The 17,066-nt window shown below is 34.7% G+C and overlaps 1 protein-coding gene across 1 annotated transcript in view; it reads left to right on the top strand.

The window, feature by feature from the left end:
* Positions 1 to 16,115, top strand: part of MS3_00008175 (uncharacterized protein) — an 89,168-nt gene extending 73,053 nt beyond the window's left edge. The window contains exons 6-11 of the mRNA XM_035732780.2: positions 392 to 527; positions 2,719 to 2,829; positions 4,860 to 4,987; positions 8,019 to 8,088; positions 9,579 to 9,680; positions 15,201 to 16,115. Of these exons, the coding sequence (XP_035585860.2) occupies positions 392 to 527; positions 2,719 to 2,829; positions 4,860 to 4,987; positions 8,019 to 8,088; positions 9,579 to 9,680; positions 15,201 to 15,305 (652 nt within the window). The 3' untranslated portion in view covers positions 15,306 to 16,115. The remainder of the gene's footprint in view (positions 1 to 391; positions 528 to 2,718; positions 2,830 to 4,859; positions 4,988 to 8,018; positions 8,089 to 9,578; positions 9,681 to 15,200) is intronic.
* Positions 16,116 to 17,066: the final 951 nt, after the last annotated feature.

Below are 17,066 nucleotides of genomic sequence, written 5' to 3'. Positions count from 1 at the left end.
CGGGTTTACGCGTTATTGTTTCGATCGATAAGTCACTGCTCTCTAATCGGCGGTCACAAGTTATAACAATACTGTCTTCAGAGAGTGGCTGCCATGCAACTGACAGAGGGTCATTTATGCGCACTGTTGAGGAGTGTTATACGAGGACGAAACGATTGTCCAATGCTTCGAGGTTTTCAATACTAGTCAAGCTCAAATCAACTCATAATTTCAACTATTAAAGTGTTACAACGATCTCCATAAACCATCATTCTGGCAATAAATTCTATCATAAAGTATCTGAAAAACATCAATCTACAACTCAAAATCACAGTTTATTTATACTTCTACTTTGTAATGATCCATTCAAATCGATTCTACCTTTGAACTTTTCATTATTCTTTTATAACAGAGAACAAAATAAAGAATATGAGAAACTTTTAAATTCAATGTGGTTAATTGCTGTTACATTTTTAAGTATTGGCTATGGTGATATGGTACCAAATACAAATTGTGGCAGAGCAATATCTGTATTAGCTGGTGTTATGGTAAGTTCTTATTATTATTATTTGACTAAAACACCATTATAACATAAATAATGATGTAGATTTCCAACAGGATAATCAGTCAGTCATTCAATTGGTTGAGCACAATGTAGAACCTTGCACATGTTTACATCTATCCAAGTTTCCATACTGGCTTGGAACAGTAAGACGAAACTTTTCGGGTAAATCTCATAGTAGCAATGATAATAATAGTGTTAATTGTAACAGAAAAGATTAGGAATCAAAGATACGATTTGAGCAAAAAATATAAATAAATATTATACTATCTAAAAGATAATAATTGAATTCATGAGTCAGTTGAAGATAGATCACCATGAAAAACCTGGAGGCACTAGACAACTGTTTCGTTCTAGCATGGGACTCCTCAGCGGTGCTCATTCACGAGTCTCGAACGCAAGATCTATCAGTCTCGTAAGGGAACGCTTGACCTCTAAACCATTAAGCCGGCATCCAACGAAGTTAATGTCTAACCTTAACCAATCCACGAATACTAGATTAGAGAAATTTTTTAACCTGTAGAGATTTTCTATTGTAGGGGAAATAAACAAATGTATAATAAATTATGTAATGCAATGAAAACAGTTTAGTTTGACGATAGTTTTAAGTTTTAGATTAACATTAGCTGAAAAGTTATAGAAAATGAGATAATGATGAGTAATAGTTTTATCTTGGATTAGTACTCTTTATCCATCCACAACGACCAATTTAGAAACGGTCTAACCCAAAACCTCTAGGATTTACATCATTTTATATACTCTGATATGATCATTATATTGAGAACTCATAAGTTCGCATTTTTAACTTGATCAATTCATGAAACCATGTAATTACAATTCAGCATTTGATTGATAATATATATCTCACTGTTGACATGACTGAACTGTACTTATTATACTTTCATATCAGAAGTCTTAGAGATCTATTCTAAAACCAAATTATTAATGAGAATAAGGTAACAATATATGTCGATGCTTTGTAAAGAACAAACCTGATTTTGGGACAATTTCGATTGCGTAATGACATCATATTTTCCATACTTAACTAGGATTCTTGTGAATTTCGGTGTATGTGTGTGTGTCCAGTATTGAAGAATTCCAAGACTGAACTGAGACAACATCTCAATTAAACAGAATTCAAATCGGTTTTGCGCATCCACGGTCCCGCACGCGGGATTCAGACCCAGGTCCTATCGGTCTCGCACACGAACGCTTAACCTTAAGACCATTGCTGAGAAGTTCCATACTAAGACGGAGTGGTCATCCAGTGCTTCTAGGTTTTCCATGGTGATCTAGCTTTAATTGATTCATGAATTCAACTATTAAGTTACTAAAATCTCCACAAAACTCCCTCCTGATATATAGTCAATAATCCAATAAGAATTTGTCAGATACACCACCATATTCTGTGAATTAGTCTAGTTGATAAATTTCCTTTTACGATTTGTAAAGTTACTGAGAAGCCTCTATGTGTATAGTGTGACTACAATTTACAATTGTCCAACCAAGACAATATTGACATAAAGAGAGAGAGGACGTGTGTGTGTGTGAAATACGTTTATACCGACCACAAGAAATATTATTTGTATGCTTTATCATATACATATCTGTGTTTATTCACTGGTCACCAGTATGGACATTAACACTGTTGGGTGCTGACTCAGTGGTCCAGAGGTTAAGCATCGATGCGCGAGCCTGGAGGTCCTGAGTTCGAGTCCCGTGTGTGGAATAGTGGATGCGCACTATTGAGGAGTCACATGTTGGGACAAAACGGCCGTTCAATGCTATCCAGTTTTCAGTGGTGGCCTAACATCAATCGGTTTGTGAGCTTAATCAAAAAATTACTCACTAGTTAACTGAACATTATCAAGACAATAAATTAACCGATAAAAAAATAACTTATCTTCAACCAAATAAAATCAATCTAATCTACTTGTTATGTGTTACGTGTGTAAAAGTTCAGGATAAAGAGTGCTATGAATCTTACTATTCCTTACGCCTGTTATCTCTCATCGAGAAACATAGACCACCCATTAAGATTCTCCATCGAACTATGTTATGAGAAATCGTTTCAAGTTGTTACCATTATTCTATTCATTCTTTAAATATTTGCTTCCAATTCCCGATGTAATGTGATCCTTGGTTTTCCTCTCTTTTTTGTCTTGATATCTCTACAGGGATCTGCATGTACAGCATTGGTTGTTGCAGTGGTTGCACGTAAGCTAGAATTAACAAGAGCTGAGAAACATGTACACAATTTTATGCAAGATAATAAATTCTACAAAAATGTACGTTCATAAGTAGATGTATACATAGTTGGATTCATTGTTTATATCATTATTTCTACAGTTTATGTATTCCGCTTCAAGTTTAAATGTGTTGTATATAACGATGAATGATACTACTCTGTCAGCCAGATAGTAGTATGTGTTAACGATGTTAAAGTATTAGATAAACGAATTGAAAGTGAAATGAATTAACTACTCAGCCATAGTAACACTTTCTTCCACAATCATAGATTAACTCTTTTCTTTGACTATTTATGTAGACAAATGTTGAAATTGATTGCATAGTATCTCACGTGCAATTGACTTTGTTCTCATCTGATTCGGTTAAGCCCTTTTGTTAGCTTATTTAGCGGATAGAGTCATCCGTACTATAACAACTTGTTGTGCCTCTATTATTATTGTGCTTGTATGAAATATGTATGCTTGAACATTGCATACCGCCTACGCATATATTCATTCTGCTAGCTTTATTATTAACTGCCTAATTGATTCGATGATCTCTTCATTCCCCGTTGTATATATATGTACATTTAAACCTACATTCTACTCTTTCGAGTCGCTGACTCACTCATTTGCCTCACTGCTTTATGGACTGAGTTATCTGCTAATAGAACTGTAGTCGCTGCTTCTCTTTGCCTTCTGATTTCAAACACCGTTGAGGATTATGTGATAACAGTTACGAGGGTGATTGGTTAACGAAGCACAGCCACTACAATTGCTTACATCATTAAATGGATATTATTTATATAATTGTGTCATCCTAGTATGGAGATTCTCAGATGTGTTTTAAATATGAACCCATTGTATCAAAGTGTAATCCCTAGTAAGATCGTGATTGGCGAAAAAAAGACCTATAACAAAATAGCTATCGATTTCTCATTAGTTTTTAAAGGTATTCCAACTGAGATCAATTAGTAACGGATTTTCTTACAACTCAGTGATCACTAAGTATGAATGCTTAAGTTAGGAGGTTTCAAAATATTAGTAACATATAGATATGAATTACTAGGATTGAACTTCACGGATGACCTAGCTCTTCTATCCCATACACACCAATCCAATCACAGTTGATGGAAAAACTTTGGAAGATCTAGAAACTTTTATGCATCTGGACGGAATAATCGACGAATAAGGAGGGTCTGATGCAGATGTGAAGGCAAGGATTGACAAAGCTAGGGCCACCTTCCTACAATTGAAGAACATATGAAACTCAAAACAACTGTCAACCAGTATCAAAGTCGGAACTTCCAATACGAAAGTCAAGACAGTTTTACTGTAAGGAGTTGAAACGCGAAGAACTACCACAATCATCATCAAACATGTACAAGTATTTATAAACAATTTTCTACGCAAGATACTCAATGTTCATTGGTCAAATACCATCAGCGACAACCTACTGTGGTAGAGGACAAACGAGCTTCCAGCTGAAGGAGAAATTAGGAAAAGAATTTGGAAGTGGATAGAACATACATTTCGGAAATCACCAAACTGCATCACGAGGCAAGCGCTAATTTGGAATCCAGAAGGGAAATGGAAAAAATGAAAGCTGAAGAACACACTGCGTTGAGAATTGAAAGCGGACATGAAAAGAATAAGTAGTAACCAGAAAGGATTGCCCAAGGCAGTGTTGGATGGAGGATACTTATGGTCAGCCTATGAGCCTGGACGAGGGGTAAAAGTAAGTAAGTAAGTATATAGATTGGTTACTATATAGCGATCAGATGATGCAAAACTAAAAAGATTCCTTCATGAATCCACAATCTTTTTTCAAAAGAATAAGTGAATATTTTCAAAACTTTCCTATTTCTTTCCCCTAATATCTACCCCCTTTGTTTTATTATTTATTACAATTATTAATTATTTATGACTGAAACCATAAGTCAATTGAAGCTAGACCACCATGGAAAACCTAGAAGCACTGGACGGCCATCCAGGTTTTCCATGATGGTCTACCTTCATTTAACTCATGATTTCAATCAAAAACTTAACAATCTTCACAACCCCTAAACCGATATTAATTATTTAATTAGCTTCGACATTCAGCTGCTAATGTTTTACGTGAAACTTGGCTATTTTACAAATATACAAGACTTGTCAAACGTGTTAAACCAGGTCGAGTAAGAAGGCATCAAAGAAAATTTTTAACAGCAATAAGTAGGTAAGTTATTGAAAACTAGGAAAAAAACAACCAATAAACGGTTTATCTATTGATTATCTTAAAATGTTGTGATATATACTACTGATATCGACTGATATAAGTAGTATATATCATTAATCGAAAGTGTAAACGTCTAATGATAGAAGGTGAAGATCAAAGAAAAGAGAATGAGAACAGTGAATGATTAGTGTGGAAACAAAAAAAACAATGAAATCTGATATGATTGATTGACGTTTTACAATTGAAGTATTTACCGTATGATTCTCAGATTTTACTAAGTTGTTCTGTAAGGTTGGGTTCAAATACATTTGGTTGCCCTCAAATTGCGTTCTTGTTCTTTGACATAAAACAATTACTCGGAATCATGTTAAAAATTATGTGGAAGATAAACTCTGTTGGCTAATCATCCCATAAGATTAGACCTGTGTTATAACTTGTGACCGCCGATTCGGGAGCAGTGAATTATCGATCGGACCAAAGGCGCATAAAACACGTGCGAGTAGCCTAGAGTCCTGATTGATCCTGTTTTCCGCCTAGCCCAGTCAGTTAAGTCCAGAACACCAGTCTCAGCATCTGCAAAACGAATCATTATATTTCAGACATACTGAGTTTATACACCAATCAAACAGACCACAAAGTAGCATAAAATGGAAAATAACATTTGTACAAAATTTGGCCAAATGTGGCTATGAATATGGGAGGCAGTGACTAACAGACAAGGCATAATTCAAGAATGGTAAAACGTATTATAATGGTTCATAGGTCAAAATAAAGTTTATAATAAGAGGAATATGAATAGTTTAGTTGTTTCACAATTATACAATAAAAATATACGTTTATTATTGGTCCATAAATGGATCCCAAAGTTACCATTCATTATGCTTATCGGGACCTAACAACCTGTTCATAGATTAGTTACTTTTATGAAGTACAATGAATTTCAAACATGATAGTTTAATCAATTCATGATCACAATTAATAACGTTTTGTATAATTTCCACTTGTTATGATATTTGAGATTACGTTTCAGTTATGTTCTGTTGATATATATGTGCATCTTGAATGAATGTCTAAAGACTGTCTACAGTTACAAGTTTGATTACATTTTTGAAATATAGCTAGCAGTGGAATCCAGATCCTCGTATTTCGTCTTACATAGGTCTCGTCAGTTATATATACCTATATCCTAGTATTATTGGTTACAATAAAACTTAAACCGGGGACCTATCTACACAATCTACAACTCTCTGTCCATTTGGCTGACAGGTAGCGTTAACTATAAGATTGTATTTTAATTCAATCAAACAATGTCAACCACGTGATGGACTCGTCATTCTCCAACCAACTACCAAGTACTAACTGAAAGAAAAGTAGTGTTTAAGAATAACTCTATTTTTTTACATCAGAAGCTTAGTCATTTAAATTGTTAGTTATGAACACAACTAATATTATGACTTTTGCCCTGTTAATTATTACATGACAAGATTGTCAATCAGATCACCGACTTATAAGACCCTGGCACTGTACCAAACCAATGACGCTTTAACTAGTACGAGCAATCCGGAATCAACTCCCAGTTCTTATTAGTCCTCGTATAGACTTGTTTGTTGAGTTCAGAAAGCAATCCCAACCTCCACTGTATTTCAGACATACACGGTTTATACCATATACAAGCAAACCAGACCCAACACACCATGAAACAGTAAAACAATTATACTAGATCAAGCCAAAAGCGGCTGTGAGTATAGGAGGCTGTAACTAATGCGTTGGGAATAACTTAAGAATAGCAAATCGTATAATAATAGTTAACAGGTCAAATGGAAGCTTATAATACAAGGAATATGAATATACATATAATATAGTTACGCAATAGTTATCCAATAAGAATATTTATATGTAATAACAGTCTATAAATAGTTCCATGAAGTTACCCATAACTTAACCTACGGATATAACAACTAAACTAACAAGAAATTCATTCAATACTGAAGGCTCATTATGGAGACAACTCATTGAAGAAAACTGTTACTTTCAAATGTATCAAACATTTTAGAGACATTCATGAAAACCACAAAGATCATAAACGTTTAAGACAACCGTTAAGCTTCAATCCTGATTAAAAAATCTCTTGTACTTTGTATCTGTTTAGTTATAACTCAACCTGTTATAATCCAACCCACTCTGTTCTGGACCCTCCGTTCTAGTTCTATCCAATTCTTGTTTATTCTCCACTTCATGAAGTAATGTGTTCTTTGATCATCCTTTTTCGTTTGGCCTTGAGGATTTCAATGAGGAGCTTGCTTTGTGGCACAGCTGAATGCTTTCCCCAATGTATGTCATATCCACTTCCAGAGCTTTTTCCGAATTTCTTCCTCCGCTCGGATCTGGTTTGTTCTCTCTCACAGTAGGTTGTGGCTGGTAGTGTCTGACCAATGGATCCAAAGTATTTTGTGTAGACAGCTATTAATAAGCACTTGTACCTTTTGGATGATGGCTTTCGTAGTTCTTCAAGTTTCCACTCCATACAGTAGAACTGTCTTGACATTTTTATTGAAAATCGTGACTTTGGTGTCGGTTGACAGTTGTTTTGGTTTCCAGACGTTCTTCAGTTGTAGATATGCTGCTCTTGCTTTGCCGATTCGCGCTTTCACATCTGTATCAGATCCACCGTGTTCATCAGTGATGCTGCCCAGACATGTAAACGTTTTTACATCTTCCAAATCTTCTCCGTCAAGTGTGATTTGATTGGTGCATGCTGGAGCCTGCAGCTCCTGTAGGGCTACTGCCAGTCCCAAACCAGATAAAGGAGGAGGGTTGGGTGAGGTTAGCGACCCCATCCCGTAGAAAAGTAACTCGCTAAAAAAACGCTAACCAGATGATAGCATAGCCTTAACCTTACTTTTTCAGTCATAGTTTTATACATTATTATAAACATGTTCAACTTCATGTCTTGACTAGCTATTGGACTATTTATTTCACATTATTGTTTATCAAATACATTTACTGTAAACTTTATAATTTATTTAAATAGATTAAGAAAAGCAAAGGATAATCAACGTAAACTGAAAGAAGATGCTAATTCTATGGTGGATTTAGCTAAAGTAAGCAAATGTTCACTTATGATGATCATCAATTGTGGTGAGATTATAATATTTATGGATGACCTTTGAGCGACTCTAAAGTGACCTTGGGAGTGTCTATCTACTTAGGTAGGTAGGTTAGGTAGGCTAGGTAAAGGTCATAAAGCAGTTTGAAAAATTAGGATTATGATTTACAGTTGATGGTTAGGGTTAGGAATAAGATTTGGGGTTTTCATCACGAACTGATATCAGCCATAATGCTAAAACGCTATTTAGCCAAATGGATAAGTGAATTTCGCGCCAAAATCCGAATCCTGTTATCTTATACCTGATTGGTTCGTTTATAAATTATAGTCTCACTATGATTGTTTGTTATTCATTTATTTTCAATTTGTTGTCCATACACATAAGCTTGATTTGAAACATTTTTACAAATCTGATAATACATTTCAACATAAACTACATTATATAGGCACTGTTTACAAAGCAGCCTTACAGGGGGTTAGTAGAGGCTAGAATGTCTTAGTTGCAGCATTATATATACCCCTTATTAGTGAGTAACGACTAGTTAAGAACCTGAGTCTCCAGGCTTTTCTATTGACTACTTCCAACCACCTAGCGCCAAATCATATTCCATATGATATGGATTTATTCTAACTAGTAAGCTAAATTGCAACTTATACAATAACTGCATTGAACTTAACATAAGTGTTTTAATTATTTCATCCATTAATTAATAAACTATCACAACAGAAATAGATGTTCCAATTCTTTCAATTATACAATCTATCCGTTGATTTATAGTACTAGTATCGTCTGATTTCTAATCATTTGAGATGCGAGAAGTTGGTTCCAGAAGAAAAGTATCAGTTCAATCACTTGAATTGTCGCAGTAATTTTAATGAAATCAATTGTACCGTTAGAACAAAGTAAAGTTTCATCAATAGTGAAGAAACGTGATCAGCAGAAAAATTTTCAATCACCCATATCTATGTATGTTATGAACGGTAGCAAACAGAAAATACATTATCAAAATGGGTATTTGTATAGATTATAGTGATTTTAATAGTTGAATTCATGAGTTCACCACTGAAAACCTGAAAGCGATGGATGGCCGTTTCGTTCACTAATGACTAGTTCAAAGATGGAATTCCTGGAGTTCTTGTGAGAAACCGTGACCAGTGGAGTCCAATCCGTGTATGGTGGAGATAAATATCCACCTAAGACAATGGATGGATAGTTACTCAAGATCATGGATCGATTGAAGTTAGACATTAACACCGTTGAAAGACGGCTCAGTGGTCATAGAGGTCAAGCGTTGATGCGAAAGTGAAGGTTCTGGGTTCGAGTCTCACGTACGGGATCGGTTTTCATAGGTAATCTAGCTTAGATCGACTCGAAAATTCAACTGTCAAAATAAAATACTTTGTTTTCTACTTTTCATAGTTTTCATCTATGTTATTCGCTATCCAATTGTTTTGTTGTTATTGTTTCTTTAATAACTTTTCTAGCTACAAACTAGCATATACGAAACTGTAAATCATATTCGAGCTGATCAAACAATTTTTGTTCAACGTTTGGTTGGCGTTGAAAAGTGCATGACATCAATTCAGGTAAACATTAATAATTCACTTGATATTGTTTTGCTTGTATTCTCCTACTGATGTTTAGGAATGCAATTGATCAGTCTCTTGTTGGCATATGTGCATCCTGTACGAATTGCCTCGATAGTGCCTTAAGTCACAAGCTTTACAAGTAAAAATCGATGGTGGCTAGTAGTGGAATTCAAAACGTACGTTTCGTCCTATTTGGGACTCGTCAGCTGGACGTAGCTGCATCCCAGAGTTGATATTCACTCCTGGACTCGAACCCAATACTGTTCGCTTTAGACACCATCGCGTTATCCACTTATCTACCGTGTCCTGATAATATTCAAAATTCTCAATTTCTCTTCTCATTAAACAGATATTAATAATACGGAATTAAGAAGATTTATCAATAATATTTAGACTCTAATGTTCAATGTATGATTATAAAATTATTACTCTCAATGCATTAAACTTCAATAGGATTTGTACATGATGAATTCAGCGTTTTTATTGGTTGTAACAAGCTGTAAATACTCAATTCCTGTAAACCAATCAAAGCACCATGTAAAATTAAATCATGTTCTGATTGATTGATCGAATCGACATTAACACCATTGGATACCGACTCAGTGTTTTAAAGGTGAAGCGTTCGTGCGCGAGACCGATAGGTCCTGGGTTCGAATTCCGCGAGCGGGATCGTGGATACGCACTGTCGAAGAGTCCTGTACTAGGACAAAAACAGCCGTTCAGCGCATTCGGGTTTTCCAAAGTGGTCTAGCTTTAATGGACTTATGAATTCAACTATTAAATTAATACCACAAAACCCCCTTTCTAAAAATGAAAATAGTGTATTCAACAATCGTGTTTATTAATATAAATATCTGAAAGCTTTGACCAGGTCATGGATGATGAACCTTATACAGGAACAAAATAACTGTCTGGTACTTGCTGGTTTTCAATGGTCATCTAAGTAAAGCCAGTCAATGAACTTAAACTATAACGTATCACATGTTAAAAGTCAAAGTTTATTTATAAAAAAGAAGTCCTTACCAGTGGAGTTCAACCAGGTCTGTTGTGAGATAGGAACTCACTGAAGACAATGGTGTACGGTGGCGTAACTTCGTGGATTGGTTGAAGTTAGATATTAACACTGTTGGATGCCGGCTCAGTGGTCTAGTTGGTTAAGCGCCTGGCGCGAGACTGATAGGTTCTGGGTTCGAGTCTCACGAGGTGCGGAATCGTGGATGCGCACTGCTGAGGAGTCCCATACTAGGACGAAAACAGCCGTTCAGTGCTTCCGAGTTTTCCATAGTGGTTTAGCTTCAATTGACTCATGATTTCAACCAGTGAAATTTCTAAAAATCTCCACAAAACATTCTGATAATTATAAAATATACTTGAGCATTCAAAACACAGTTCATACCTCATTAGACAACCTTGACAGTTATCTAAATATGATGCCACATGAAACTCAAAACACTGATGAAGATTGACTATCTTCATGAGACTACATGTTTTTATTGAATAAGAGAAAGTGATTTTTCATGAGAAACACGTTACTATGACAATTAGAATATACCATCCAACAATTCTCTATATTAATCAATTGATCGTATGACACAACAGATCCTTTAAAACCTTTTAAACTACTGATCTTTGCTGTCTAACGTTAATCGATATCACTCTTTGATTTGCGAATCTGAATTCCGATCATAATTTTTCTACGCCTTGTATGGTATTACGTTTATGGTACAGCATCCTTAGTGTTGACCAATGATATGATTCAACTGACATGTTTAACCTCTAGCTAACATAAGCTCAGCCTAAGATAGCCTGCCGATACATAAACCTTTCTCATATCCCCAGCCTTGAGTTCGTAAGGAGAAGACAGTAGTCAAACTTTTATATATATTATCATCTCAAATATACATGTGTTGATGTATAAGCATACTGGACCATATCACACCATAAAATAGAGAATCATCGTTATACAAAAACGGGCGAAAAGTGGCAATGGAATTGGATAAGCTGTAACTAACTGAATCGTAATAAATTAGGATTATTAAGGTGAATAGTAATCGTCAGTGTATCAACTAGAAGAATACAATAAATGTAATATAAAAACAGTTGTCCAGTTGTTTAACATTTAGACAATAAGAATATACATAATGATAGTTTCAAGAGTTACCATTCGTTCAGTCTTCGTTCTGTTACATCAGTTTTCACTTGTTTTCTTTTAAACTTTTCTATTGAAACTCAGAAATCTACCAATCTAGTAGATGTGGTGACATCAAGAATATGTTGAATTAAGAATTCGAAATAATATAAAAGTTCCAAATAACAACTAAACCAATTCATCAGTTTGGAGGTTAAACACTTGTCACAAAAACTGAAAATCCTGAGTTCGGTCCCCAGTGGGCTCGTGAGTGTGTACTCTTAAAGATTCTCATAGTAGATGCTGTGACGGGCAGTGTCTGAAATTTGATACTGATACACGATGTGCTACACACTAACCCCCCAACAGACCACATGAGCGAGAACACAGGAATGAAAAAGAGATTATATTGGGCTACCGAATAAAAAGCACAAATACTCATATATATATATATATATATATACCACTCTACCCCTTAGGAAAATAATCCATGTCTTCGTCAACTGCCAAATTGAAATTCACTTGTCTCTTAGGTCACTTTTGATTGCCATCGCTTGGGCTTCTCATTAAGCTACTGCTGATTGGTTTGCCATATCGCTAGAATAAGACCCATATCCAGTGTATGCTGGTTTTTAGTGGTTATCTAAGGCCATCTCAGTAATCAGTTAATTGTAAACACATATCAGTCCTATGGTGACGTCAATCCCTGCATGAATAGTTCAGTGGTAACGTTTCTCACTGTGAAGCTAAGTAACACGGAATCAAGTCCCTCAGCGACCGTCAGTTTGTTTAGGTTGACCCCAGTACACCTTACTGACGAGTGTAATAGCCCGGAACAGGTAAGGAGCTTCCTGTAGATTACCTTCACCTCACATCACAACATAGTCAATGGGATGTAAAGTCACAGACTAGTAGTTACATTGCAATTTGATCGATAAAATTCTTCACTGAAACATTTTTATTCTTTTTAAATGAATTAATCGTATTCAATATTGGGTTTTGTGAATATTGTAGTATTTTCACGGTTGGATTCATGAATCGAATTCAGCTAGACCATCAGTGAAATTTTGGAAGTACTGGACAGCTGTTTCTTCCTAGTATGAATGGACTCCTAGGTAGTACACATCCACATGAGACTCGAACCTAGAACTTTCAATCTAGAGTGTGAACTCTTGACTAATATGACCACTAAGTCGGTATCCAACTGTGTTAATGTTTAACTTTAGTTGATGAAAATGCTTCCAGGTTTTCAATGGTGGTCTAGTTTAGATCAACTCATGAATCTGATTGTAAAAATTAATCATTTATATAATCCAGTAATATATCGAACGAAATATACTTTTGTGGCACGTTATCTGATTCTAATTACTCCAGTTTGATCGTTTCTGATAGTTATCGATATATACATGTTGCCAATCCTCGTATAGAATTATCGACTTAGATCGCGTTACAGTATAACGGAATTAAAATAAGTCAAATAAGAGAATGAATTTCGAATACGTATCTTTTGTACAATCGTTGATCGGAACAAACAATCAGAAAGACGACAACATCAAAAAAACGACTTGACAAATTCATTTGATCAGCAGTTTGTGAAGAAGAAGTACAAAAGATAATTGGTAATCACAAAGCCCACCAAGCGACATTATGTAAGCTTTCAATTTAGCGTAATCACCTAACCTAATATAAATAGGCACATTGTTCACCAGGAAGGTTGGCCTGTGAGAACACTTTGTGGTGCATATTAAAAACATTCAGGCGCTTTCCCTAAGATTGGTAAGCGAAGTGCAGAATATTGAATGCTACTGTCCAAGGAATCAGAAGTGGTCACACTATCTCAAAGACACCCTTCGTTAACTTGCGCATCCAATAATTACTATCGTACCTCAGGGAATTGCACGCCTGATTTTGATTCACATTCTCACGAACAACAGTTCAATAACCTTCAATAAACCTACAAAAAGTGAATACCGAACATTGAGTTTTCATTGAAGTCCTTTATGAAAAAATATAATAAGACTAGTCAAATTACCTCCTTCGTCTAATCGGCTGTGAGGAATCGCTAGGTATTCTACGGCCATTTCTCCAACATACAAATTTTATATACGGCTTCTGATCACGATGGAAATGAAAATCTCTCATAGCATAATGGCAGTACGTAGCTCTTTCATCAGTTCTGATGATGCTCTTTAACGCTTCAATTGGTTGGAATGCTACCAGATACAATGTAATTCAAGAATACGTTAACTATTTCTGTGACAACATGAGAAACCGTAGAGCTTGTACGTTGTACGTTACTATCATCCACAATTTGAAGAAAAAGGTGCTCTGTCGATAAGTATTGACATTTTATATAAATTTTAAGAAATAAACAACTAATGATAACGAATTTAATTGAACGAAACGGAAAGAAAAATATTGGAAAATAAGAAGAAAAATAATCAATTAAAAAATACAAAAATGGCCGCGCGTTTAATGATATTCGTCAAGGTAACCGACACTACAAGTTGCCAATCCTCGCATAAAATTATCGACTTAACTCGCGTTAGTAAATAACAGAATCAAATAAGTCAAATACGAGAATGTAGGTTTTGAATACGCATATTTTGTACACTCATTGATCTGAACAGATAATCAGAGGGACGAATTGAAGAGAAGAGAGCGAAGTGAAAATAACATCCAGTGGAGAAGGTGTATGAGCCAACCCCATTTAATCAAGCGGTTAATCAATATTTATAGTCATAAGAAAACAAGTTACAGACATGTAATGAATAGGATAAGAAGGGTATACACATACACATACACTCACATAAAAACAGTCAAGGTTGATAAGTGAATAATTAACAAGGCAGTATCGTGGATGCGCACTATTGAGGAGTCCCACAATAAAATAAAACGGCCGTCCAATGTTTCCAGGTTTCCCATAATGATCTAGCTTCAATTGACTCATGATCTCAACCATTAAACTGACTATAATATCCACAAAAACCCCTTCTGAGAATAATTAGAAGGGTTAAAACATAACTCAAGTAGCATGAATCAATTAGCTTGTCTAAAGGTTAGAATCAACTTAACATAGTAACTAACACTATAGATACAACTTTATTGTTAAATTTCGATTGAGATCATGAACCGATTGATGTTAGACCACCATTGAAAACCTGAAAGTACTGGACGGCCGTTTCGTCCTATTGTGAAACTCCTCAACAGTGCGCATCCACTATCCCACTCGCGGGATTCGAACCCAGGGCCTCCGGTCTCGCGCGCGAACGCTTAAATATTTTTCATAGTAATATTTAAACTTTAAAAAATAACAAAATATTAATCGATTTTCTTCTTTTTTTAATTTTTTTTATATTATCAATATATATAAAATGGAAATCAACTAGTCTTATGTAAATCAAATGTCGGATACATTCACAGGAATAATTGAAACCCTTGAAACATGTAATACTACAACTGTACCATTAGATGATGAAACAATATCATCTTAACAATATATACATATATACAAGATCATCATCATCTATTGCCTAGACAATTTGTACATACATAGTAACTATTAGATCTTAATAGTAAACAATGAAGAAAGATCCTAAATAATCAATCAATTGTCTTTTGAATAATAATAATAACCATATGGACTTTTGTTATTCAGTCCTACTTATCTGCCTATTTTGATTTGTATCCTTCCCTATATACATAAAAAAACAATGTATCGCCCCCCCACACACACACCCACCTCCTCTACCCACCCCACCTATTTTTTATAATATATAATAATTTATCATTCAATTTCTCAACTTAGCACCTTTCTCTCTCTTTCTCTCTCTTCTCGAATCATTCATTCATTGTCCTTAAAGAAAAGAAAATGAGATTAACAAAGAAGAAGTAGTAACAGTAGTAGTAGTAGTAGTAATACTATCCTATTCTTTTATCTACTAATTCATAGTTATATTGTACTGTACTAATGAAGTATAACAACTTGAACCAATGCATATATATATGCCTGGTCCTAAGTTGTAGCTGACTGACTGTCTGTCTGAGTGATATACTTTAACATTCACTAATGAATAAATCTTTATTATGCATTTAATTAATCATTCAATGTTTCAATATTAAACTTGTTTACATTATTCAATCAAAAACATTTTTTTACTTTATAGTAGAACAAAATGGGATACTTACCTTCTTTCATTTCTTTACCCTTAACTTTGTTTAAATTCAACAACAACAACAACAACAACAAATAAATCAGTATCATTTTGAAATGATAATCTTTTTGAGAAATATTGTTTTCTCTTTTTTTTTCTTTCTGCTTCTTGTGTGTATATACGAAAACAAAATAGATAAAAGAATAAACAACTAGATTTTGAAACAAACAAACAAAAAAAAAACTTCCAAGAGTACACTCTACCCCTAGAAACAGGAAAAGAAAAAGCACATCACATTGATACTTAAGAGTAATTTGATCAATTTTATTTTATCATAGGACTCTCTATGGGATTGCATCTAGGATTGAACCTAAGAGTTCAACCATGTTGGAAGTGAGATAGTATTAGTTATTAGTGTTAGACATTAGTCATTCTAAATCATAAATGAATTGAATTTAGATTGTAAACTCAGTTTCCAAGAAGGTTACATGCTAACTACAATAAAATTTCAAAGTTTGAGGTGTGGTCCTTGAGTTTGTAAAGAAGCATTTCTATGGAATAACACATTATGACGAAACAATTCCCAGTACTCTTTGGTTTTCAGTAGTGTTATATCAAACGAAGTTAATGTGACAATTATCATCCACATGCTCCATGTTTGTTACAATATATAAGATCTGTATCACTAAAGCTTCTGCAACGCAAAAGTAAATTTAGTGGTGAATCCCTCAACATATCTGACTGAATCTCGACATATAAAAAGATGGATCTAAGGCTATTGTAGATTAAGTGACACAATCATTATACGCTATTCTTTGTCAGTTCATGGTGAAAGATAACATTCTACGCAGTAAAGCAGTTAGGACGAACAATCTAAGTATTTAGCCTCAAAGAAGATGACCTAGCTTATACATACAAAATTGATCGGTTGATATAACTGATTTTTCATCTAGAGGTGCATAAAAAGGAAACTATGGTAAGTTACACGACGATTTGGTGCGTAGAAAGTCTTTCTAATCGACCTTTCAAGATCACTTTAAGTGCATTACTAATAATATCTACTTTAAACATAAGACTTATAAGAGACTTTCAATTTAAGAA

Source organism: Schistosoma haematobium, chromosome 4 (assembly GCF_000699445.3).
Source record: "Schistosoma haematobium chromosome 4, whole genome shotgun sequence".
NCBI lineage: Eukaryota > Metazoa > Platyhelminthes > Trematoda > Strigeidida > Schistosomatidae > Schistosoma > Schistosoma haematobium.
The sequence above is the reverse complement of the archived record's forward strand: the minus strand, read 5'-3'. Positions and strand labels throughout refer to the sequence as shown.